Below are 26,689 nucleotides of genomic sequence, written 5' to 3'. Positions count from 1 at the left end.
CTCATCTGGTTCAGCAGTAGCCCAGAACCGACAAACCAGACACGAGCTTTAGATAGGGCCAATGGCATTTTCGCATTGCCCACCCTAGTTGGCAGCCTCTCTGCCAACATTTTTTTAAAGTGAAACTGCTTTTTTTCTAGTGTTTTTACTGGCTTTAATCACCTCTGTGGATAATTTGCCTCCTGCTAAAAACCAAATCACTGATGAAAATTGAGGGGATTCTAAATAGGAGACGTTTCAGCTGGCTGCAATTTGCAATCCTCACTGATATGCCACTAAATCCCTCTAAATCTAAGACGCTGTCCTTTTTAAAAGAGACTGTGAGTTGACCTCATGCATTAATTTCAATATTTTTCCTCAGATACTGATTTCTTCTTTCTGTGAGCAGACAAACATTTTTTTCCCCAGTTCAATTCACCCTCTCCTAATATTATCAAATTAAACAGTGTTTGCTTTCAGCAGTACGTGAATATTTACAAAAAAATCTATCCAAGTTTAAGTTTACAATAAGTTGACAGCATGCCCCAAAATACTCTCATTTCTCTCTTCTCGAACACAAAACTAGAACAAAGCATGACAAGACACGACAAATAAATGCCAATATGAGTTTCCTTTATTGTGAATACATGAAAACCTTCATCCCTTCAATAATAAATGTGAACTGATTTATCATTCTTCAGTCAAACTGAAGTCAAACCCTCAAACACATTCTGAGTTTTATACACTGTTGGAAAGAGATTTTAATGTTTACGATAATATCAGAATTCTTTTTTTACTCCAAATATCAAGCAAAATACCACGGTTGAGCCGAGTACTCGGATGAAATGAGTAAATTTCCAAATGACCAACAATCAAGATGACATAAATCCAGGTTTATCTAGAAATGAGCTGTTGCAGCATATAATAATTTTCATAGAGCATGCCACATATTTTCAGCAATATGAAAATAAAAATAAAAATAACAAAAAACATAATCATACAATGTTAGATGAGTCTTAACGTAGTTTACAGAGGTTAAATACCAACAGTACTTTTTAATATAGTTGCCAGTTTACACATATTTAACATGTGACTAATGACGCCATTACAATATCCTGTGGAGGTTTTTTTTACCACTAGTGGCACTAGATAGCAATGTTTTGATAAGTGGGTTGTTTATGTCCTCTAGAACCAGCAGAGAACACACACACGACCCACGACAGACTCAGTGAACATTTCTGTCGACTCCAGAGGGCACAAACAGTGGATGCAGTTAATACAGTAGCAATGCACCAATAAAAGAGAGAAAGACTGCGACACACAGTGCAGGTTTCAGAACATTCAAAAATACATGCTTTGCAAATGTTTGAGGTAGGAAATGCATTCAACATGATTGTTGGCCTTGAACAATGAATACAGTGACAATATGACAGGATACATTTATGACTGACTCAGTAAAAAATAAAAATAAATAAATAAATCACATAAAGGTTCCGTGACTTACTTTCAGAAAATCCTTGTTTTTAGTGACACCCCTCTCAGGGGGCTGTTAAGTGAACCACAGAGCTGAACTTGTCAGATGCCCCATTTCTATTTTCATTCTGTCACTCACATTGAAAGCAACCCAGTGGACAAGGAACAGCAGATTCATTCAGTTGAAATGAGGAGTTATTTATCTGATACTTCCTCTAATCACTACAAAAACCTAAATAAGGCCACAGCTGGCTGGAGGGAGATCGTTTGGGAGCTGAATGTCAACAATACTATGTCTCGCCATAGTATTGTTGAGAATATAAGGACGAATAATAAGTGAATAATAAGGACGTACCTACTTGCCCATCTTTTCAGGGGTTAAGCTGAGACCACAGGTTTTTACATGACGTGACAGAGTTCCATATTTAAGGGCATCCAATGTAACACAATGTGGAGGGATAGTCTGAAGCAGCTGCCAGTTACAAAGGAATCAACAGCAGATCCATGAAGCTTTACAGCTGGCTATCCTTAGCTGAGAATAGACTCATTAGCCGCCCAGCTAACTGTGCTGCATGGCCCTGAGCCCCTGAGGTCTGGATGAACTTGCTGATGTTATCCACTTAGTACCTTATTTTGCAACGTTTGCTGGCTAGCAATTCATCTGCGTTAGAAAGCAACCCAAGGTTAGCTAACATTTGCCTGCTAAAACCACAGTATCGCAATGTATTTCACATGTTTCCTGTGGAATTTTTTTCAGCACAATGGGGCACTGATACTATGATATGGGGCACTGAATTGATTAATTTACTGTTTATCAGACAACAAATGAGACAAGAATTCGCTAGCGCACCCCGCTGCCTTTCCACTACATGATTACTTTCCATGAAGGAACATGGATGGCAGCTCCTGGGATGGACCTTCAGTCAGCAGCTGTAATGGCTCAAATTCAGACAGCGCAAACTGAAGCAGTGGGTAAAGGTCTTATACAACAGAAAAACAGCCAACATATTCTCATTCCGACATTGTCACATATTGACGTTTGGTCATGGACCTTCCCCTTCGACATATGACGTGCAAGGTACCCTGGGTATGTTGCTTATTGACGTTCTGGAATGCTGTGTCAACTTCAGCCTGTTACATGCATTGTCTGTTTTCAAAATATACCTCTGTTCTCACAGGAAATGTAGTTTGCATATATTCTGTTTCAAAATAAACCCACTACGCCGATATACAGCACCGTGAATTGACATTTTCAACAAATGCACGTGATTACATTTTGCCAACACATGCACATGGTTGGGTTTAGGCAAACAAAAGCATGTGGTTGGGTTTAGGAAAAAAGGAAAATGCTTTACAATCTTTCAGGAGGTGAACACTGCCCTCCCTGGTGAAGATCGGTGGTATCGAGTCACATCCGCCACCCCTCCCGCCCTTCCTACTCAGACTCCCGCTGCCTTAACTTTCATTATGTTTCCATCCAAAAGTGATTTGAATCATTGGGAAATGCGCATTAAAATAAATACGAATCCTGTGTGTTTCCATTAAATGTACGGACTTTGGTGAAAACTACGAACTTGCGCGAGTTTTCCGCAGAACCGAAACAAAATAAGTCTCGCATTCTTCTTCTTCTACGTTTTCTGGTGGTTGGCAACCGGCTTGTAAATGCGTTACCGCCTTCCCGCTCCAGAGTGTGGATATCACCACGGAGAGAGATGCGCTACGTCAGACTTAATTGGAACATAATTGTTTCCATCCCCCGTTTTGCGAATCAACATTTTTTTTAATCAACCAAAACCTGGCTAAAGGGAGCGTATTTTAGTTTGTGCGAATCAGGGGATTTTAATTCGAATTTTGGTGTTTCCATCATAATTTTCCGATGCGATACTTCTAGATGCGCATCTAAACAGGCTGATGGCTGATGGAAACATAGCTATTGGGCACTGTTAAACAATAACGGTAGCTGACCACGTATCATGACGATGTGGAAGGACAGCTTTTTTATCGGTGTCTGGTGTCGAAAGTCACTGACCAACACTTCGGAATGAGACCCAGTTGGTGTGGACTCTGTGTTGTGGTGGGTGCCGGTCGTTTGTTGACATTAGCGGACTCCATTTCTTAGCTAACGTTAGCTAATGTTACGGCTGCACACTGTAGCACTGTAGCGAAGCTGAAAAGAGATGCGTCACATTGCTGGGAGAAGTTTGTCCCAGACGGCTTTCTGGCAGAGAGGGATTTCCTGATCGATATTTATCACATCCTTTGCATTTTCTGTGAAAAATTCGGCACATGTCCTCTACATAGAAGTTGGTCCACAGGCTGTAATATGCAATTGAGAAATTTGGGGGAAGGTCTCAGGTTTTGAGATTCGTTACAATCAATTCACATCATGCGCTTTAGAGATAAGTCAATCTACACTTATGGACAGTATGCCTTTGGTGCAGCCACATATTTGTAATTTTTTGAATAAAAAAAATAAAATCTATTAAGTTACCCAGCATTCCATATAATCTGCATGTATCCATCTTGAATAAACAAGTAAAAAGTGTCTCTTGAGCTATTGTATTACAATGGCTGATTGTGAAGACATTATACCATCTCACCAGCAACACAGCAGTGTAAAAACCCTTCAAGCAGGTACAGTAGACATTGCCCATACATCTTTCTCCCTGCAAACTGTCACAATAAGTAACACAAAAGTACATATTTTTTTTCCAAATTTTTTTAGTATAAAAAACAACCAAAGCATAATTGGAAAAATATTAGCCTCTTGTTTTCTCAAATAATAAATACACATGAGAAATATGCTAAATAAAGCAGTGTGAAACAAAAATACATTCATATATTGTACCGTCTTTGAGAGTCGGGCATTGAGCGTTGAATAAATGCCCTTTTAATGTTACATACTACTGCGAACAGTGAACAAGCATGTCTGACTTACTCTCTAGTAGTCAGGCTGTCATGATGTGTTGTACAGCATTTTCTATTAGGCCTGTTGGAGAGATTTCTTTTTGTTCTCAGCTCTGTTCCTGTCTTACCGGCATGTATCCATCACTAGAGGGCTCTACTGACCTGTTAGTTGGCAGTAGAGCAATCCTCTCAAGTAAATGACTTGACAAAGGTCGCAGAGCTGGACTAAAACCTGGCCCAGAGAAGTTCAAAGGCAGTGGTGAGAAAGAGGGCAAGGAGCACGGTAAGGTGCTAAACGGAGGAGGAAGAAGGAGGCTGGTAGATTCAGTGGACTTATCAGCATCCTCCAGACTCTCCTCCTGACTCACCTGCTCCTCACCTCCACTGCTAATGTCTGAATCCAAGCTAGGGAGCTCGGGGCAGTCAGCCTGCAGCTTCTGGACTTGCTCGTAACCAGAACAAACCTGAATGGACCCTTTGCCAAAAATATCTCCACCGCCCCCAAACAACTTCTTTAAATCTGTTTCTTTCTCATTCCCTCCCTCCCTCTCCTCCTCACCTTCAGGCTCCTCGTCGTGACTATCACTCATAGTGATGCTATCTGCCTCCAGACTCTCTTGACTGACCTCTTCACCACTGCACATGCCTGAATCTAGACTCTGGAGCCTGGAGCGCTCGACCTGGACCTTTTCAACCTTCTCATAGTCTAAAATCACCGGCATAAGCTCACTGCTGTTGCTACATTTGGAGAGCAACTGGCGGGTCTCCACTTCTCTCCTTCTCTCTTCATCCCTATCCTGTTGTTCATTTTTCCCTTCGCTTTGACTAACAACAGGCCCATAAGGTGTATCAGTGTCACAGGGCGGCAGATTCCCCGCAGTGAGCGAGGTGACAGGAGGAGGAGGACAGGAGTAGATGGGGTTGGAGTAGTTGGAACTGGTCGACAAGTGGCTGCTTTCACTTCTCATTTTTTCGAGCAGCGCTGCCTCTGGCCCGCAGGGTGTGACAGCGTCCACAATGGAGGTCACTTCTACAGAGACGATTTCCACTGGTTTAAAGATGGATTGAAAGGATTCATTGTTGAAGTGAGGGCTCAACCAGCTCTGTAGGAGAAAAGGTCAAAGGTGGAAAAGAAGAAATTGTTAAAAGGTTAAAAATACAGAAGTAATTAAATTTGGATTAGGCTGTAAAGCTGCATAAAACTGCCAGTCTGTAAATAGTCTTTAGTGTTTTATCTCTGTTGCTACAGTGACACTGTTTTCACCTTTTGGCTCATAAAGGTCATGCAAGATGACTGATCAGTCAATTTTTTGTCTGGTTTCACAGCCTACGTGATTCGCACATCCTGCTGTTATATTATTCATGTTGAGCTCTGCCTTTTTTTAATGTTGCTATCTTTGAAGCTGCACTAATATGTATTTTTTGATAAACATGGATCAAACGACTACATATGCCAGCAAACCCTGACAGTGATGAACCCTCAGAAAGTTATCTCCCTACTCTGCACTTTCATTAAATAAGTATTTCACTGCTGAAAGAACAGTCTTTTCAGAAAATCGGGCTGTTTCTGTAGTAGAGAGACTTAAAATTAATGCTATATGCCAAGAGAAAGCTGACGAAAAAGAATGTAGCCTAAAAACTACAACTGCCAGGATGCACTCTGCCACACCACTAGTTGGTGACCCAATGCAAATTTGTCTGTTTTGACATAGGCAACAATATGGCAGCCAGCTGGTACCAAACGATCTGGAATTACAGTTAAACAGTAAGCTATGTGTCCAAAAACATTTTAGTTGAGAAACAGGAAAAGCAGTATCAGAATCTTAGTTCATATCTGATCAGCGCTGCTCAGTTTTACCATTTGATCTCAGTATTTTCAGCTTCTGCTTTTACGACACACGAAATAGTATGGCGCTCACTTCTTGTTTACAAACGCTGTTACAAGCGCTAACATATGTTTCTGAAGACTTTCATCCACCCATTTCCATCCACTTCCATCCCAGGTTGCGGGGGCAGCAGACAAAGCAAAGCACCCCAGACGTCCCTCTCCCCAGCGACACTTTCCAGCTCCCAGACCAGATGAGAAATGTAATCCTTCCAGCGTGTTCTGGGTCCGCCCTGGGGCCTCCTACTACTGGAACGTGCCTGGAACACCTCTACCGGGAGGCGCCCAGGAGGCATCCTGATCAGATGCCCGAACCACCTCAACTGACACCTTTCGACGCAAAGGAGCAGTGTCTCTACTCTGAGCTCCCTCCGGATGTCCGAGCTCCTCACCCTATCTCTAAGGCTGAGCCCAGCCACCCCACGGAGAAAACTCATTTCGGCCGCTTGTATCCACAATCTCATTATTTCGGTCACTACCCAGAGCTCATGACCATAGGTGAGGGTTGGGACATAGATGGACCAGTAAATCAAAAGCTTTGCCTTCTGGCTCAGCTCCCTTTTCACCACGACAGACCGGCGCAGCATCTGTATCACTGCAGAAGCCACTCCAAACCACCAATCCATCTCACGCTCCATTCTACCCTCACTCCTGAACAAGACCCCGAGATACTTGAATTCCCCTGCTTGGGCAGTAACTCTCTCCCAACTAAAGACATTTTAGGTTAAATATGCTTAGATTCCAGTTCGTATGTGATCAGCACTGCCTCGTTTTAACGTTTGATCGGAGTTTGGTCTGAATTTCAGAGAAAGAGCTCTCTCGATCTGCGTCAGTGCTCTCTGTCCATGGTGGTGGGCAAACAAAAATGCGGTAGTAGTTTTGTATTTTGAGCAACAGCCAGTGAAAATCCGTAGGATGATGCATTTGAAAAAAAAAGATGATCAGGGAGATCTGGGTGCTGGCAAGATGGAAGGAAGTTTACCATAGTTCATTTACACATACTACCCCCCTTGTTGTGACACAAAGCTGGCTGAAAACTGGCAAAGTATCCTCTTAATCTTCATGGAGCCTTTTGGCATCTTTTAGCTAATAATTATAGTTACTTGGCATGCAATTTTAGAGTCAAATTGTGTTTCAATCTCATTGTTATTCACAACCTTGCTTACAGATGCAGATGGCAGCTGTTTTCAACAACCCACTCTGATAATCTCACTATATGCTTACTGCTCAGCACCAAATGACAGACAGTTACCATTAGCGAGTCTAGGGACAGCAAAGTTGGTGGACAGCAAATAGAGATAAAAGAAGAGTGAACAGTGAATAAACGTGTATGGTGAACTCACCAGGAAATTTCCATTCTGCTGGAAGAATTTCTCTGGGTTCGGAAGGGGCGGACCTCTGATTCGCTTAACTATGTAAACCCTGAAAGACAGAATGACGTAATCTTAAAGCACAGTTGTCAAAAAATACATGTGTATATGCTGCTCTTGAACAAAGAAGATCAAAATTCAACACACTTTGCATCCAAAGTGACACAAATGTCTTAGAAAAGTACTTTCAATTTGTGTCTTCTTACCAGGTGGTTTTGTCGGTCTTGTATCGTAAGACAACCAGAAACACAGCCAATGCCGCCGCACCGCCAACGATGCCCAAAAGACCAGAAAGATCTGACAGACAGGATAGAGTATTTCACATTAGCCAGGAGGTAAAGACACTCTAAAGAACAAACTGGGTAACATGTCTGTGATCTTCATACAATTATCCTGAAAAATTTCTGTTTCTCAACTGGTTTCCTTTGCAGGAATTAAAAGCAGAGCAATAAATGCTCAGTGGGACTGAAGGTAACTGAACTCCTGAAACTGATGAAAATGATGTGACATTCATAAGATGTTGCTTTCCACTGACTGCATTTGTTAAGCTAAACCAATTAGCTTTGTTCATATTTGGCAACCTTTACCTGATGTTTGTGGTTTTGGTCTTCCGATGGGTGATACCCATGATGTAGTAGGGCCCCAGTCACTCCAGGTTGACTTGGTGTTTCTTGAATTGTCCTTTACTCGAACGCGTGCCTTATACCTTTCGCCTTTTATCAGCTGATCAGGGTTCAGTTCTGTTGTGCAGTCCCATTTACACTGTATGCATGATTCCTTAGGATCCTGGCAAAGAAGAAACATGTGGATGGTCAGTACGCTGTTTTTTAAATGTCTGTTCATGCACTGTTGCTTAGATTTGCTATAACCACAAGGTATGAAAATCATTTGACATTCAATCTCAAGATCTCTGCAACACGTGTGCTCATCTTTGACAAAACGCACACACTTACTTATGCATTCACATACTAACATAGACACAAAATAGATACACACACTCCATGACTGATCCTCTTGTGTCCACTGCAGTTGGGTGCAGTAAGAACTACTTCGCTGCTGCAAAATTTGAGGAAACCAGGAAGCGGTGGTAGAGTTGATAGCTGGTTTTGGTGGAGGATTCAGCTTTACTGCAGTATCACACAAACATAGTTTGTTTTAGGTCACACACATTGTTTGTGTTAAGTCACAAGGAGGCAATGTATTCTTCATTGTACTCACTGTGACAAGCTGGCTTGAAGAAAATGTTCAAACTTTGGGTCCCAGGCTTACAGCTCAGATTAATGGAGATGTTATGAGAGCGCTGAAACTGAGAACATTTTAAGAAAAGAACATTGCTGTTAGAAAATATTTAACAATATGAAATGGAATAGGAACTAAATAAGTGTAGGGGCTTTGAACACCATTATGTTTTGTTTAATGATAAAGCTGATGATCTGCTGGACAGGTGAACTCATACTGATTAAAAGCAGCAAACAGCTTCAAATGTAGACAGACAGAAAAGCTTAATCAGAAAACTTTAAATAAATGACAGGACTAGGTGTTGAATGTCTGTCTACTGTACACCTTCTGTCTTTCTTGTCAAGATCTGATGAGAGAATTGATACAACTCTTAAGGTTTGTAAATTTACGCTAACTACTGTGTTTCTTGTATTTGTGGTTGTTTTTGTTCCGTGTAGGTTATTTTTTTTGTTATATTTACTTAGTGTGTTTTTGCTATTTATTATTTGGTTTGATTAGCTTAACTATATTCGTTTAGTTTCATTTTGTTTGTTTGTTTTATTTTTTTTCTCTTTTCTTTATTTTGTTTTTTCTTGTTCATATAGTTTTCTATCTTAAGTTGAGGGGAGGTCTGTTGTATAAGCTTATAGCTTCTTGACCTCTCCTGTCACGTCCTTATTTTTTTCTATTATTTATCTGGATTCTATGTAGTTTTTACTATGTGTGCAAATAATAAAATAAAATAAAAAATAAAAATAAAATACTGAGCTACAACCAGCAGCCAGTTAGCTTAGCTTAGCTTAGCATAAGGACTGATAATGGGGAAACAGCTTGCCTGGCTTTGTTCATGGGCACCTCTAAAGGTCACCAATAAACAGTAACAAACATACCAAAAAAAAAACCTGAAGTGCAATTTATGGTTTTATGGGGAGTTAGCCGGCCACAGGAGCCTTGTTGTCACTGTTGGGTAAATAGTCAAGCTGATAGCCCCTGTAAAACCACAAAGTGTTGTTTTTCCACTTCAGTTTTTGTACAGGTTAAAGACATGAAGTATACTTAGTGAATTTTTGACAGATCTTGTTATCAGGCCAGAGTTTCCCTGTTTGCAGTCTTTAAGCTGCAGTCTGATATTTAACAGATAGACATGAAAGACATATTGGCCTTTTCATCTAACAAGGAAAACATGTGCAAAACAAGTGCGGCCACTGCCTTATTCTAATCTCAGCTGATACGCACAGATATTATAGTGTTTGATTACTTACTACAAAGTCGCTGGCTTTCAGAGCGCCATCTCTTTTGAACATCATTGAGCACTTCCTTAGCGTTGGTCGGGAGGCATCAACAGGCTCCAGGTCACATGAATTGCTGTAACTGATATATTGACTGTGGGGAGGGAGGGATGTCCTGTTGACATTTTTGCTAAACTCAGTGTCATTTTGCTAACTGTATATTTGTATCAAATCTTAGTTACCTTTTCCATTCTGCGTAAATTGTGCACACACTGTCTGGACGATCAGGCACGCTGTTCCACACACAAGTGATGGTACGATTGTAGTCAGTGTAGCAGGTGAGATCTCTGTGAACTAATGGAGATGAGAAGACAGATGAGAGAAAAATTAAACTTCAGTTATGCTAAAAAATATAACAAAAATTAAGTTATCAGAAAATTACTAACCGTTATCTGGTACGCTCGGACAATTTTGGATAGGGCAGACATGAACAAAAGCCAAAAGAAGAAGACACAGCAGAAGGGTTTCCTTATTTCTCTCCATTTATGATGTCATCAATCTTCCTTTTTTTGGGAGATCTCAAACCAGCTGGATGGTTGGTTTCCAAAGCTAGGTGACTCACAGATGCGGCGGTTTGATGGATTGTTCTTGCATCGGGGCGTAACTCACTGCTTCCATTTTCTTCTCATTCTGTGCAGAGAGATGGCAGACACTCTGAAACGGTTGTGATACCAACAGGTGATCGGAAGGAAAAAAAAAACAGAAATAGAAATGTTTCAGATCCTGCCTCAGCTTGTCAGTTTTATGTTTCCACTTACACAGACTGATAAAACTCCCCTGTAAAATGCAATAAATACCCAGTGTGATGCAGTGAGAATTTAAGGAAATCCCCTGTTAACTCAGGCTTCAAAGCTCAGGATCAACACCACATTCGATATTTATCTTTTTAGTTGTATTTTTCACCTGTTATTTCATTTAGTTTATTGACTGATAGATTGAAAGCAGCATCCCCTAGCTGTGAACTGGGCTCCTGCTCAACAGCCCTTAAAGCCACTATGTTCAGAAGTAAAAAGTAATGGCCGAAAAGCTGTGTTTCGCTGCCGTCTCTCGATAAACGTGTCAAGCCTGTCTCACCTCTGCATCACTGCTTGTTTTAAGGTGAGATGTTAAACCACTTGAGGAAAAAAAGGTGTCAAGTGGCTTTGGGGAGCTGTGAAACAAAACAATCAAGGGCCAGTTCCTACATTTTGGACCTTTCAAACACATCTTACAGGGATTGGGGGGGTCCAGGGAAAAAAATTTACTGGCCCGTCTGGGGGCATGGGTGATCAGGGGAAAAATATGGAGTGAAACAAAGTTGAATGAGTACGGAAAATAAACAAAGGAGTTTGTTGACTCTCCATCCATCCATTTTCGTAACCACTTATTCTCTTGAGGGTCGCGGGGGGGCTGGAGCCTATCCCAGCTGACATTGGACGAGAGGTAGCGTACACCCTGGACAGGTCGCCAGACTATCACAGGGCTGACACATAGAGACAGACAACCATTCACACTCACATTCACACCTACAGACAATTTATAGTCACCAATTAACCTACTCCCCAATCTACATGTCTTTGGACTGTGGGAGGAAGCCAGAGTGCCCGAAGTAGTCTCGCCGCCACACAATCAGAGATCTCCACCTTCTGATAGTCTGGGGACACTCCTTTCTAAAGTGTGTTTTACACACCGGAGAAAACGGCCGGCAACAAAGCAACGCCTCTTGCATTTTTGAAAAGGACACACCCTCCCGGAAATGTGCGCTCCCCCTTTTCTCGTCTGCAAGGACACAAACACACAGAGATCTTGAAAATGGATGCCGAGAGATTTAACTCCGTTTTATCAAACATGTGCTCAGTCCACAAGATTGTGGAAATGAAGGACTTACAGTGACTTGAGCCATTTTGTACCGCTGCACATGTTTCTAGTTGGACTATGTTTACGAGCACAAGAGCCCTGCGGATTTACTATTGGTTCTGCAACGTAGGGAGTTTTTTTTTAACTCTGAAATTGTATTCGCCCATCTAAACACAAAATCAGGGAGAAAGTCATCAGTCTTTAGTTAAGCAAAGCGTCTAAAGACTGACTTGTGAGTCTATGCCCGAAGAGAACCCATGCTGACACGGGGAGAACATGCAAACTCCGCACAGAGGGGCTCCCACACCCAGGATCGAACTGGGAACCCTCTTGCTGTGAGGTGACAGTGCTAACCACCACACCACCGTGCTTAGCATTATTTCTCAAAAATTCAACTCGGATCCTTTTTTATTAGTTGCATCCCACATTGTTGTTAATTATTTATTTAAAAACAAATTGCAGGACGGGGAGCATAAACTTTTTTGGACTTATGAAAGGGAGCATGACAGATAAAAAGTCTGAGAACCACCACAGCTTTAAGCCCAGAGGACTTCTTTATATATGCACCATGTGAGCGCAATATACCTCAAACAAAGTCTTCAAACTAGACTTTGACACCCAGTCCCTCTACAAGACAGGGTCACAAGACACAACAAAGGTCCTCAGCTGGACTCCAACTGGTGACATCGAAGCTTATGGTCTAAAATCGAAAGCCATGACGCAACCCAGTCACGGGAGAAATGTTGGGATTGTGCAACCATGGATACGTTCTATTTGTACATTATTTTGTAGCAGCTGCATTGAGACTTTACGGTGTGGTTAGTTTTAGGCACAAAAATCACTTCGTCAAGGTTAGAAAAATATTATGTTTTGACTTAAAACGCCCACGTTTGATAGCACAAAAGTCGCTGAAAAAGTGTTCACGTTCGGTGGCTTGAAGGCTGCTGGGAAATGCCACCGTGTGTTGGTGAAAAACACCTGGTTCGGTGGTGCAATCGCCCCTGGGAAAAGGCTGCAATGTGCTGCAAAAGACACCTAAGTTAGGTAAAAAACATCCAGTGCCACAAACACCAATGGAAACATCATCAAGTGTCACCACAACACAACCAGTGATGTTGATCTCAAAAGTGGCCGCAAGCTTGGCAGGCATCTTGCCTATAGGCTACACAATATCCACCATCCTCTTCACCTCCCAATATTAAAAGTCAGCTTATAGTCTACGTCACTTTAAAATCGTTGATTTGAAATGCATGTAAACATGCAAATGTAACTTAGTTTGCAGAAACGTAAACATTTTCTTCTAGTGACTGGGCTGCACAGGGGCCCCCGGGACCCAGCTTGGTTGATATGGTACTGTAAGTTATAGAAATTCCTAAACATGTCTACCATTAATAAAACTGATTTGATTTGATTCAACTTTAGTGTCAGGAAATATTCTGAAATTTGTCTTGCTTGCCAGGACTTCAACTGTTTTACATAAATGCACATAAATACCAAAAAACAACATTTAACCAAACAATCAAACCATACTACACACACCTCTAAAGTCTGCACATAAGTTGCTTCTTGTTTTGGGGTGAATTGTAACCATTTGATGTGTTATTTGAGCACCACCAAATCATGAAGCTGATACAAATACTGACTAGTCAGTCAAGAATCACAATGGATATATATATTGGATACTGTGTCATTCATGATGTCTTTGTGGTTTGATTTAACATGCTCCTTCTTATAATGTTCAGTAAACTAAACCAAACTCGTAGGCTATACTACCTGAAATGATAAAAAGAGGAACAGCAATAGTGCCAGTTGCAGTTATGGATACATGAATAATCAAAGTCTCATTGGATGTAGGTGTAAAGATTTGCAAACCAAATGACTTATGGTAAAAACTGAGCAACCTTGAGAAAACATTTCCAATAATGTGCTCTAAAGACAGTCATCATACCCGTGTGTCATAAAAAAAACAGAATAAAATACCCGACATTTAAGCAGAGCAGCTGTCTGCCTGCTCAGGTATCACATCCTCTCTTACCACCTGATGACATGAAACAATAATGTGATATGCCACCTGTTACATGTTAGATCCAAACAAACTTTATGTCTTACCTGTCGGTGAGCTGCTCAGGCTGTGCTTCAAAGTGCTGGTTTCACTCCATTTGATGTCCTGTGTAAAAAAAAACATGAGACAAATAAGGTTTTTCCTCTGCCAGGAAATGGCAAACCACCACCTCGTAGAATCTGCACTCTTTGAAGGCCACTACTAAGAAGTTTAATCTCAAGATCAGTTGTCCTCCTACGCTCTGAACTCAGACTTGAGGGTGTGAAAACTGAAGTCATCTTCACCTCTCAGTTTTCGTGGTTAGGTTAACACCTCAGAGCATTTTCCTCTATCCTTCGACCTATTATTGAGGACATATGCTAATGGTAGTACTCGTTGCTTACCTTTACCGTTTCTGTAACTTGAAGCGGATGATTTCAATAAGAAAAACAAAAATCCACCACACGGTCCTAACACAGGTGAATACTGGCTACCTCTGTGCTGATGCTACAGTCTTAATCCTCTCCTTTACTTCCCTGCAGCCTGTCATTTCCCCCAGTCTAAATATGTAATTACACTGAGCACACACACACACACACACACACACACATGCAAGCAGGGTGTAATGTTTAATATTTGATATTGCATGTGTGTTTGTCTCCTCTTTCCCTACAGTTGACACATGTTAAACAGGTTGTTGCTCTCGTATCTGAACCACACTGACATTTAAACTGTCAAAAACAGGATGAAAAATAAATGTGTACGTGTCATAGGTATGATTTGTGGTATGTGGTTATTACAGCCCACTGCACATCGACCCACAAACACCCGCAGCCCCAAATGCAGCAACTAACTTTCACTCACTCTGCACAATAACAACACCAGTGGGCTACATTGTTACAAGTGCCCAGTAGACATTTTATCTTAGTAAGAATTTATTCTTTTTTCTCTTTTTCCATTTCCGTTCACAGGGGAAACAGTTCTGCAAGCGCCCAGGTCACCTGTTTATGCGGTTTAATAAAGGGCAAAGTGTTTTTTTTCTGAGAACTCAAATGTTCCATCAATTTGACAGGTGCACTTTCTGCTCAGAGTACTTCCTTTTCTTAAAACAGCTCTAATCTGATCGCAGCTAATGTCCTCAGCAATTCTAATCATTAGCGTATCATCACAATGAAGGAGTCAGCAAACAAGCAAATGTGCCCATCAGGAAGTTGACATATTTAACAAGTCACTTTGTCCTTAGCTGACCATTTCTGAGTGTTAAAAAAAACCTCACTTGTTAACAAAAAGTGAGAAAAGGGAAGCTGAAGTACACAGATCCTCTTATAGTGTAACTGTGTATTAGATTTAGCCCACTCTCTCATAGCTGCTGCTTAAAGGGGTCAGAGGGTTTCCAGTATTGCTCACAAGTGGTTTTGTAGCAGAGTCCTTTTCTGTGACAAAGTCTGTCCTATTGTGGCTCTGGATACCAAAGCTGCAGTGGCGCCCCTGCTCACGTTCTCCAGGCCTTACAGTCCCCTTTCACCTCCCGGACCTTGGCCTCGAGAGCACTTTTTGAAGGTCACGGCCTTGTCTTGAACCCAGACCTTCTATCCTCAGACCATCCACTAGATGCCCTCAGACTGTCTTTCCAGCCCATGTCACCTGACGTCCCTTCCCACTATACACCTGCTCCTACTTTGCTCATCAGCCCTTCAGGCATATATACCAGCACATTTCTACTTGTTTCCTATCAGATTGTCTAATGTACTCTTCACTAAGTGTCCCAGTGTCTTTGCTCATCTGCCTGTTGACTGCCTTTGGAGTCCTGCCTTTTCGCCTGCTCCCTGCTTGGATAAGTCTGCCTTCTTTGTGTCCCTGCTTGGTTCCAGTAAAGACAGTCTTTTATCTCTACCTGCTTGAGCTTTGAGTCCTGCTTTTGGGCCAAAGCCCACATCTACCAAATCATGACAGATCTGTAAATTCACCAACCTGACAACTGTAATCCACTACTACTCCTCAGTGAGGATAGAGGCAGGATTTTGCTGTATAAAACCTGAATTAAGTGCAATCACAGTAATCACAACAAAATATCCAGATGCATTAAAGGCAGAGAAATCAGACTGCTGAAACACAGCACTTTGCCCTGACAGATGCTGGATGTGGATGTATTATCATGCTCATAGAAAACAACTTGCCTGTATTCAAATCATAAACCATTTATTAGTTAAACTGAAAGTCAGGTCAGTTTCAGTACAAGTTTATATCTGATAGGAAAGCATCATTCAGAAGAATCGGTGCTATGGTTAACCACAGCTAGTCTTATCAAGTGATTACTGTTTGCCTGAGCTTTAAGGTTTCCTGTTATACAGTTTTGATTAGTACTTGTCTGGGAATCAGTATTTTCCACAGAAGTGATGAGATTTTGACGCTCCATGAAAACTGACAGTAGTGCCAACAACAGACAGTGATGACGATTCAAGATACAGCTTTTATGTAATTAAAATTAAGAGCCCAAGTTATCCACTGACTTGTGTCCTAAATACAACTTTGTTTTCCAATAAAAAAATATATATAAATGCAAATTGGTTCGATTCCAGGAGGGAGGCCTTCTGTGTGGAGTTTGCATGTTCTCCCCGTGTCAGCATGGGTTTTCTCCGGGTACTCCGGCTTCCTCCACAGTCCAAAGACATGCAGGTTAATTGGTGACTCTAAATTGTCCGTAGGTGTGAATGTGAGTGTGAATGGTTGTCTGTCTCTACATGTCAGCCCTGCGATAGTCTGGCGACCTGTCCATGGTGTACCCTGCCTCTCGTCCAATGTCAGCTGGGATAGGCTCCAGCCCCCCCGCGACCCTCAAGAGGATAAGTGGTTACAAAAATGGATGGATGGATGGATGCAAATTGGACTGCAGATGTGAGGCTGGTTGGATGTACTGCCACATTCACAGACATGACAAGACAGCTTCATTGGCAGCAGCTCTGGCGGACATTCCTGCAGCAGTGTTGTAGTGCTTGAGATCAGTCTTGGCCTCGAGACCACTTTTTGAAGGTCTCGGCCTTGTCTTGGACTTGAATGCATTCAAGAGACCTCTGGATTTTGTTATTTTAGGACTGGTTAACACCCAAACTGCGAGGATATCACAAAAAGGAGTGCTGAATATGAAGATGGTTAAGTTGATTTTGATTTAAACTTCAATTGGGCTTGGGAAATATTTTAAAAGATCAAAGTCTTTACTAGTAAACCTTGCAACCTCACAGTGATTTAATTTTTGTTGAATAGCATACATAATGGGTATCAGGAGGTAAGATGTGAAGGAGAAAAGTTATACTAATTTCACAGCAGTTGTGCTGAGTAGCGATTGTATTTTTCAAAGTTGCGAGGAGTTCTCTAAATACCAATCAAGATACTCATTTTTATATCATAATTCCTATTTAGTTTTGATTTAGGAGGGCTATGGAGTTGACCTGTTATGGTTGAGACACACCTAATCGCAATACTTTTTAATGAATTTAACCTAAAATAGAAAGCTTTCCAGTGCTGGAGAAAAGCAGCTAGAAGCAGTTAGCAGCTAACTCAAAGAAGAACAGCAGCTGATGCTTATTTAGTCTGTCTTTCAAACTTGGTGAATTTTGAACAATGTTTGAGTGCTGCTTGGATGGAGACAGACGATATTTTGTAATTGCATCTCACTGGTAAAGGGGCTAAAATTAGTGTGTTCAACCGGGTGCTGTATTTCCATAATTGCTGATTGGAGCCAGAGCCAACCCATGATTACTGCAGAGTCACTTAACCTGGTTGGGAATGCCAATAGTAACCTTTTGTTCAGCGTAGGTTATTTGGTCTCAAAAATGGATGGTTGTGTAAATTACAGCACTGAGATCAGGCCGTTACTTTGTGTTGTCAGATTACTCCAGTGACATCATTTGAGTAAGCTAGGCATATTTAGTTGGAAACTGGCATTTACCAAGCAGTGTGTGACACAAGATACTATGAAGTTGCATTATAAGAAGTGTATGACCTAGTGTTATTTTGCAGCTTGGGCCATATTAGGAACTAAAAAAATTGTAGCTGGTAAACTCTACCTTGAGTGGAACTGTGACGAGAGCCATTCAGTGTCACGACACACAATGGCTTGATTGTATGTCACTCTGTACAGTCCGCTGAACTTCCCCAGCTGACGGTCTATACTTATCCAGCACATGATTAGCAACTGGTGGTGGGAAAAACCTCTCTGGGGAGGCAGCTCTTTGAATCAAGCCAACAAGTCGAGAGCTCTTTCAAGTCTCACTTTGTCAGCCACTATCTGCTTAACTGTCTACCTCTTTCTAATCCCTTTTACCAACACACATTTTCGTTCTCTTTATAACTGTCTTCTGCTGACATTTGGACTTCCCCTCTGTCACTTTCCTCTCTTTCTTTCTGAAAAGCAAAGAAACAACCACATACTAAATACGCACAGAAAAAACTCACACAAAACCACTTCCTAACCCCTTTCTCTTCCCAGAAAGCTACTGTTGTTTCTAATAAGCATATAGAAAAAATGAATTTACTACCCAGCAAGTTTGCATTTCCTACCCTGTAGTCTTATATACAATTTTGTCTTGATGATACTGATGCAAAGACTACTGAGGTCACAGTCTCTGACAGCAGCCATATTGGCAGAGTGAGGATGAGGCTCAGTCCTTTTAGCAATTATATGTATTAGTACTGACCGCTGAGGCAGCTAGTTTGATTCAAATCTTTGTAAAGCAACATTTGAATTTTTTAAGAACTCGAAGATACTACTTAGTGAAACTACTAGAATCAGTCAGTGTTTATTCTAAAAACATGATCGTTACTGATCCTTAAATGAGTAAATCTGGCCTGAAAAAGTGAAGTCAAGTTGAGTGAGAGTTTGTCAATGGGTGTTTTAATATCATTTTGCTGTTGTTAATTGTTGACCCCATTTACTTCAATTCAATTTTTTGGATACTCTGTTTACTGTGGAGACAGTTTTCTTCACAAATTCAAGGTACCACGCAGTGAGTAACTGCTGTACGACAGGTCATTCTGTTGGTAATTTATTTTTATGGTGCATGGCAAAAAGGATCTCAGTTGGAATCCAAGTCTTGTGCACAGTGCTAAGAGGAGCCCATTAAAGCCTGCAACCCACATATTTCAGTGAAATGTAGAATAGACATAACGCACAAAAGGCGTTAGATGCCTTTGTTGGTTTGGTTATAAAGCTATAAGTGAAAGAGTGTGAGGTGAAGGTGGGAGAAATTAGCATAACTTGCAACAGCAGCATGTAGGAGTGAGCATCACAACCTGAAACAGCAGCCGCATGACTGATGGGCACAGTGAGACTGTGAGCTTGAATTATTTATTCAACATTTACTGGACAGATTGCCATAAAATTTGGTACAGATATTCAGACGATGTATCCCAATAAATTTGGTTGACATTTTTTAAATGAAATGTCATGAAAACTGTAGGAAGGATTGCCCTGAAATTTGGTACAGACCAACATTCCCTACAGGATGAAATGTAAAAACTTTGACATCCCACGGTCAAAATTTCAATTTGTCCTATACATGTTAGCATTAACATTGTGAGCTTGCTGACTTTAGCATTTAGCTCAGAGCACAGCCTCACAGAGCTGCTGTGGCTGTAGGCACAAGGAAATGAGTCCCTTCTGTCTCTCTCCTTACTCCCCCACACTGTTTGCTCTTCCCCGTCTCGTGCCTCCTCCACCTTCTCACACCTTCCCACATATGAAACCCCACACACCTGCCTTTCTCTCTCTATCTATCTTTTTATACGAAAACTCTGAGTGTATGTATGGCAGGATGTCATCTGCTATCTGTCAGCATCACAAATCCCTGGCTCTTACTGTCATACAAACACACCAAACTACCTTTATTAATCAGTATTTCCAAAACATATAGTTGGATGGTTTAAAATGGTTACTTGGATGAAACTCTTAATCAGACTGTCTGAAGTAATATATAGTCGCTGATGTGGCTAAAAAAAGTTTGTGACACACATGTAACACAAGAGTTATATCTGCTGTGCAAAGGCTAAAAATTAGCTGTTAGTATCGTGTTTTTCTTGGCAGACTGGAGAGGACATTGGTAGCTCGAAAAAGCAAAAAGCAAAAAAAGAGGATCTTGAATTCAAGTAATTTTGTCAAACTTCTGTATTCTACTAAACAAAGGCTAAAAGTTCTCAAAAAGATCTTGCTGTTTCATCCTCATGACGTCATTGTCAGCGTCGTCATCTTTAACACATTAATCCACTTCCAATCCGTCATCAAAAACACCCCATGATTAAACAAAACTCACTTTATCATCCTCTTGATCAATATTACCACTTCTGCTTTAGCATCATTTCCCATCACCAAGTCATTCATTCATTACACTGAAAGATAAGGCCGATCTAGCCTATGTCAAAAAGTAACCACGACCAAGGATGATTTAAACAAGAACATACCTGTCTATTTTCTTTCTGTTGAGAGCTCTTCCCCTTTCTCTACGTTCAAAATGAATGATCAGTTGTTTCCATGTGTGTAGACTCATTCAGCATGTGCTGATAAGTTCTGTTTCTGTAAAACTAGATCATCTCGTCTCAGAACTTGTAGGCCTAGTGACGTGTAGGAAAGGTTTGTGAGCAAAGAAAAAAAAAAGCTGTGGTTTGTGGCTTCCCTGACTGGTGATATCCAAGCCTCAGTTTCAAGAAACAGTGTGAAAGATTAGGGTGGAAACCCCTTTTAGAGTCGGCTTTTTTTTCTCTTCTTACTGCTGTTCATGTTCCCTTTACGTTATGACATTCAGTGTTGTCTCAGAAAATGTCCTTGTGTTACTACCATTCATCATTTATGAGAAGTAACAGTATGCTTTCCCCTGACACCCAGATTAGGCCCTAAAAGGCAACCTTCAAACCAGCCAGGGGTCCAGGAACCTCCGGGGGTTCTTGGGGGAGTTCTAGGGGGTCTCCAGATAAATGGGGAATATTTGTTTCACTATTTTATTATCTATAGATGAGCTTAATGTAGGTAAGAGTCATATGAGTGACTGTTCTGATCGCAGGTTTCACTTCCTCCACAGTTAGCTCCTCAGCTGTAGTTAACAACTATAGAATTCTGGTCTTAATAATATCTAACAACCAAAATCTTTTCAGATGGAGGTCCATCAAATAGGGGTCCGTGACCTCATGCGTATCAGTTTTGTGTCCTTGATATCAGTGGCTCCCCTAGAATTTTTTCAAAATCTTGGGGTGGCACACCAAAACCAAAAGCGGGGGAATTCTATTATGCTGTTGTATAGGCACCTTAATACCTATGTCGATGTGAGAGCTAAGGAAACATATACTTCAAGGGACAACTCAACACGGTCTCACTCCGAAGTCGTCGTCGAAATCCGGCACTTGGGCAGTGACTTCTGGCATCAGACACCGACGAAAAAAAAAACGTCCTTTCACATTGGCATGATATGTAGCCGGTCCACTGACAGTGTAAGGGGGAAACACGGCGGGACAACAACGCAAGTTAAGGTGGCGGATGTCTGGGCGGGCGGGGGTTAGGGATGGTGGATGGGTCCAAAAACCACAGACTTTCACGTGGAGGCTGGTGTTGGCTTCCTGTAAGATTGTAAAGCCAAGCTCTGTTCTTTCCTCCTAAACCCAACCACGTGCATGTGTTGGCAAAACATAACCACATGCTTTTGTTGTTGAAGGAAAAAAAACTTCAACCCGTAGTGCTGTACCGACGTAGTGCATTTAATTTTTTTTTTTTTTAAAAAGACTGTATTCAAAATGGTGTAGCGATTGTATCAGGGGCCCTCCTTGGCCCCCTGTTGGGGACGCCACTGCTTGACATGAAAAAGGTTGTGAACCACTGTCTAAAACAAATCTTAAAACACAAAAATACCCTTACTTGTTCGCCTTCATACAAACTCTTGATGGACTCTTCATGTTATGCCTCCTTGTATTCCTTTGCAAACCTAAAGGACAGGTCCTGTTTTAGTCTATTTTAAAGAAATAGTCTTTGGGAAATATGCTTATTTGCTCTCTTACAGAGAGTGCCATGAGATGATTGATACCACTCTCACATCAGTATGATAAATATGATAAAGATGGTTAGCCTAGCTTAGCATGAGACTGGAAACAGGGGGAAACAGCTAGCATGGCTGTATCCTAAGGTAACAAAATCTGTGTACCAGCACCTCTAAAGCTCACTAATGTTGTATTCCTGTTTATTTGTTTTAAATGGAGAAACATCAGATGACCTTTAAGTATTCACAGGAAATGGAATGGGTTTTCAGTGAGCTACCTGCTCGTACAAAAATGTGGTCATTGCCGTAATGCCGTGCATGTTTTTACAGGAAGAAAGGAAACAAGGAGTGGCCTCAGCGGTTGTTAGATGAAGAGCTAAAGGCAACAGGCTGTGCACCTCCAACTTAGCAAGGTAACCACTTAATGGATGCAGAATATCATAAATCATCCTCTGCCACAGCTCAAAGAAGGCATTTTGTACCAAAAAAAAAAAAAAAGATTTCATATCTAAGTCAGACTGCTGAAGCCCCATGTTAACTCCAGCTTAACTTTGCAGGCATTTCTACATAGAAACAGGATTGTGGATTCTGTCTTCTGTGTTTTCACGAGTTCGTGTTTGGACAGAATCATTTCATGGCCAGTATGGAGAGGAGGAATACAGCAGCCACTAACTCTTTCACCATGCACATGTGAGTGCTGTCTTATAACAGACTTGCAGCTGTGTTAGCTCACGCTACACACTGAACTGACCATTCTCTGGGTAGAGAGAGGCTTGGAGTAGGCCTGTAGGAATGCAGCTTCCAAATTCTCCCAGTGGCCACTCATGGTATTACAATAACAAAAGAAAAATGCCCTGCGGCCCAAAAAGCCTTTTCCCCATAGAACACTGTTGTTAAAAAGACATCTGTAAAGCTGTTGACAGGACACCTCCAACTGCAAACAAAGTCAATTATGATTCGTTCTAGTATGAATGTTTGATCCATGGAGGGTTTTTTTTTTTTTGGGGGGGGGGGGGGGGGGACGACTTAATAAAATAAAACCAGACCAGGATATTAAAATGTTTTTGAATACAGTATAGAAATCTGCACATAACATCTTTTCAAATGCTGTGGTTACAACCAGGTAAATAATACAGTCAACAAAAGGGAAGGTTTTTGATATGTTCTGTAAAAGGACTCCAGATTAAGAGGAGCGATCACTTCCTTTAACCACTGTAAGAATGATGGGGCTTTGTCTGATGAATGAGTTTGTGAGCCACCAGTAAACCTACAGAGCTGTAACCTTGCAATCTGGGTATGATCCATGACGGTTTAATATGCGTAAAAATTTCCTCGAGGTGAAAACTATTTTAAAATCTGACATCATCACAACATAAAGTCTAATAGCCACGCAGGAACTTTACTACTGCACATATTCAGTAGGCTGCATGTAGTGGAAGTTACCCTGAAGCTAGGAACTTTTTTGGCGTTAGCGCCAGGTGAGCGGCTCCATTGACATGAATAGGCACCATCTCGGGGTCTGGTATCTAGTTAATATCATACACCTATGCTCTGGAGACAGTCCTTCAGGTCTGCATGTGTGTAACTGCAGCAACACAAAGTTTTCTTATCTGGTGGGGAGTCAGATAACTGAGGATGTCAGCTGAGAAGGTGGCCCATAAGTGTGTCCCAGGACACATGAGCATATATACTGCTGAAAGAGTGTGGCCATATGCGGCCCAGTCCACCTATAAATGTGGTCTGAGTGATTAGATCTCAAGACGCAATGACGACGCACTGAGTGCACTCCTGTACTTAGAGCTGTCCACATGTGATCCAGTCACAGAGGATGCATGCTAATAGCAGGTGTAAAGAGGGCCCAAAAAGACTGGCATACAGCAATGCAAACTGCTCAGCCAAATGTTGCAAACAATCTTTTAAGTTACAGTGCAAAATAGTTACCCTTCATAGGTGTTATTCAGACTGACCATCATAAGCTGTCGTGTGTTAACTTGCAGTTAAAAATCAGTCCTTTCAGCTGCAGGAAACCAGTTCTTATCAGTGATTTTAAAGGTTTGTTTTTCTGTGACAGATAACAGGATGAAACATGAGGGGCTGCCCCATATCACGTCCCACATGCACATTGTGCCACAAAACATTTCAACTTCAACTTTTTTGAAAACCGACAAACGTAAATTCAACTTCTGCTTTGGCAACAGCAGCTCCCACGTGTTTGCAGTGTCAGACTCTTAGCAATATTTCATGGCAACCGTCATGCTCCTGCTGTTTGTAGTCCAGCAGCATTTGCCCATGAATATTCAAATATTCTCCAGTACCCTGATTCATATTCAGAAAAGTTCTGGTGTGACCTCAGCAGACCGCACTTACCTCATTTATTCATCAGTAGGAAGAACAGCAATTCACTAATGAGCCTATCTTGAATTTTATAAAACAAACCAGAAATTGCAGGCAGCATTTTAACACACTTCCCTGAACTGTAAAGTAACCAACACCTGAAATGCCAACATACATATATATTTTTCAACTGAGTTCAAACTCAGTCAGATGTTTTGCTGCCCTCAAGTGGCCACTGTTTTAATTTACCATCCTGATCAGGATTTTGTCAGGTCTGTTTTTAGCACATGAAATCCAGACATTAAATGATTTTGTTATTAGAAAATGGAAAGATCTTTATACATTCATTCATTCATCTTCTAACCGCTTCATCCTCTTGAGGGTGATCTTTATACAGTGTTCATGAAACTATTCTAATTCAAGTATGCATGTTTTGTCTAAACAAATCGTGCTGATCTTAAAACATGAAAGTAGCAAATTTATATGGTATATAAAAGTGACATCTGGTTCATTTCTAAAAATTGATTTCAGAAAGGTTTTGGCAGTGCTCTGCCCCGTAGCTCGATCTGTCTTACCACTGGACCTCATGTTCACAGCAAGATAACTGAAACTATTTCTTTATCAGATCAACACACTCACCAGTCCGGGATGTCTCCTCCCTCAGGCCTCAACAGCAGAGATGAAGACTTCAGTTGACTCTCTTTTGTGACTCCTTTTTGTGTCATTTGTAAAACATCCATAAAAGAATAAAGTACGGCTGTTTAACTCAGAGATGACTCGTACTCAACAAGAGGCAGCTTCAGACTAAAGTAGAAGAGGAAGTTAGGAATTTTATGAGCTTCACTGTAGTTTCATTTTCAAAGTTTCGGTGTGCAGTTTTGGAGAAGGACAGCTGATTGTTGATTGTTATTCTGAGGGTGCAGGTCCCAAACCAGAACCCCCTCCATAGATCATATCACTCCTGTTCTCCAGCAGCTTCACTGGCTTCATTTCTGCTTTTCACCGTTAAGGCCCTTCATAATCGAGCGCCTCTCTTCCACACGACATTTGCAATGTTAACCCCCTTTCCACTTCCAAACCCTGTCTGAAAACACAACTTTTCAAACTTGCATATTCGGTCTAATTTAATGGAGATACACATACTGTATGGTGACCTGCACTGATGATGACTTTATGATGCAACACTTTCTCACTCCGACCTCTCATGGCACATATTAACATGCTTGGTCATGGACTTTCCACGTCCACATACAACGTGCAAGGTACCTGGGTGCATTGGTTGTTGACGTTCTGGGACACCATGTCAAACTCTGCCTGTTACATGCATTGTCCTCTTTCAAAATACACGTCTGTTTTCACAGGAAATGTAATGTTTACATACAGTCTCTTTCAAAATAAATGCACTACATCGGTACAACTTTGTGAACTGACATTTTTTTCCCTTCAACAACAAACACATGGTTAGGAAGTGGTTAGGTTTAGGAAAAAAGAACAGGGTTTGGCTTTAGAATCTTACGGGACATGAACACTGCTCTCTCAGGTGAATGTCGGTCTTTGTTGGATCCATCCACCACCCCTCCCATTCGCCCCACTCAGACTTTTGGCGCCTTAACTTTCGTCCTTGTCCCGCTGCATGTCCCCCTGATGCTGCCAGGCGGTGTTAAACTATAACGGCAACCAGCCGCGTATCATGCTGACGTTAAAGGACGTGTTCTTTCTTTGGTTTCTGACGCTGCAAGTCACTGCCCAAGCGCCGGATTCAACGACTTCGGAGTGAGACCGGGCTCTATGATGATGATTTATACCCAGTATTTATAATTACGATCTTTGTTTGTCATTTTATTAACTTTTATTGTGTATTACAGTATTGTTTGATTTTATGATCTATGGATACACTGCTGCTTGTTTTTTAACTGTGTCTTGTAAGGTGTCCTTGAGTGCTCTGAAAGGCACCTATAAATAAATTAATATATTATTAGGACCTGAGTTAGAGGTTATTTACGTTTATCTTAGAGTATCTGTATATCAATACTTGAAAAATATGTTTTATCAAAATGCATTTAGGTGATGAGTGTATTGTTGCAAAGCAAGTCTCTTTTTTCTGGTTTTACTGGTGACACTGTTCATCACTGTTTTAAGGAAAAAAGTAAAGTGAATTTCAAGAGTGAATGACAATAATGTTGAGTTATAGTATTATAAAAATGGAATATTATTTGCTATCGACAAAACTGCCTGGAAACCTGAGAAAGTTTTCAACAGATAAAAAAGATAACAAGCTTTTAAAGTAGTGTATTGTAACTGCTGTGGGGCAGTTTGAGGAATCAAAGAAGAGTCTGTTTAAAAAC

At 41.2% G+C, this 26,689-nt stretch overlaps 1 protein-coding gene across 6 annotated transcripts; it reads right to left on the bottom strand.

Annotated features, from left to right (window-relative positions):
* Nucleotides 1–591: 591 nt before the first annotated feature.
* LOC117254604 (uncharacterized) lies at nucleotides 592–25,912 on the bottom strand. Of its 6 annotated transcripts, none has more exons than XM_078166389.1 (11): nucleotides 24,984–25,912; nucleotides 14,067–14,124; nucleotides 10,508–10,775; nucleotides 10,304–10,415; nucleotides 10,095–10,215; nucleotides 8,833–8,920; nucleotides 8,611–8,741; nucleotides 8,202–8,400; nucleotides 7,821–7,911; nucleotides 7,588–7,666; nucleotides 592–5,462 (listed from the first exon to the last, which is right to left on the bottom strand). In XM_078166389.1, exons 3-11 carry the CDS (start codon nucleotides 10,602–10,604, stop codon nucleotides 4,467–4,469), a joined length of 1,914 nt encoding a protein of 637 aa, XP_078022515.1. In that variant the 5' UTR covers nucleotides 10,605–10,775; nucleotides 14,067–14,124; nucleotides 24,984–25,912; the 3' UTR covers nucleotides 592–4,466. The 6 variants fall into 6 exon arrangements, with proteins under 6 accessions (XP_078022515.1, XP_033478853.1, XP_078022516.1 ...); XM_033622962.2 differs by having other exon boundaries at nucleotides 10,508–10,751; XM_078166390.1 differs by lacking the exon at nucleotides 24,984–25,912 and adding an exon at nucleotides 20,452–22,134.
* Nucleotides 25,913–26,689: the final 777 nt, after the last annotated feature.

The sequence above is a fragment of the Epinephelus lanceolatus genome, chromosome 3 (assembly GCF_041903045.1).
Source record: "Epinephelus lanceolatus isolate andai-2023 chromosome 3, ASM4190304v1, whole genome shotgun sequence".
NCBI classification, from domain to species: Eukaryota; Metazoa; Chordata; class Actinopteri; order Perciformes; family Serranidae; genus Epinephelus; species Epinephelus lanceolatus.
This window is presented reverse-complemented; position numbering and strand designations above follow the sequence as displayed.

Excerpts from the sequence above, each read along its gene's own strand:
- LOC117254604 (XM_078166389.1), bottom strand. The coding sequence starts at position 10,604 with ATGGAGAGAAATAAGGAAACCCTTCTGCTGTGTCTTCTTCTTTTGGCT. Across the intron at positions 8,742-8,832 it reads CTTCAAGCCAGCTTGTCACA|TAAAGCTGAATCCTCCACCA; the intron begins GTGAGTACAATG and ends GTGATACTGCAG. Across the intron at positions 8,401-8,610 it reads AAGAGGATCAGTCATGGAGT|GATCCTAAGGAATCATGCAT; the intron begins GTGTGTATCTAT and ends CTTCTTTGCCAG.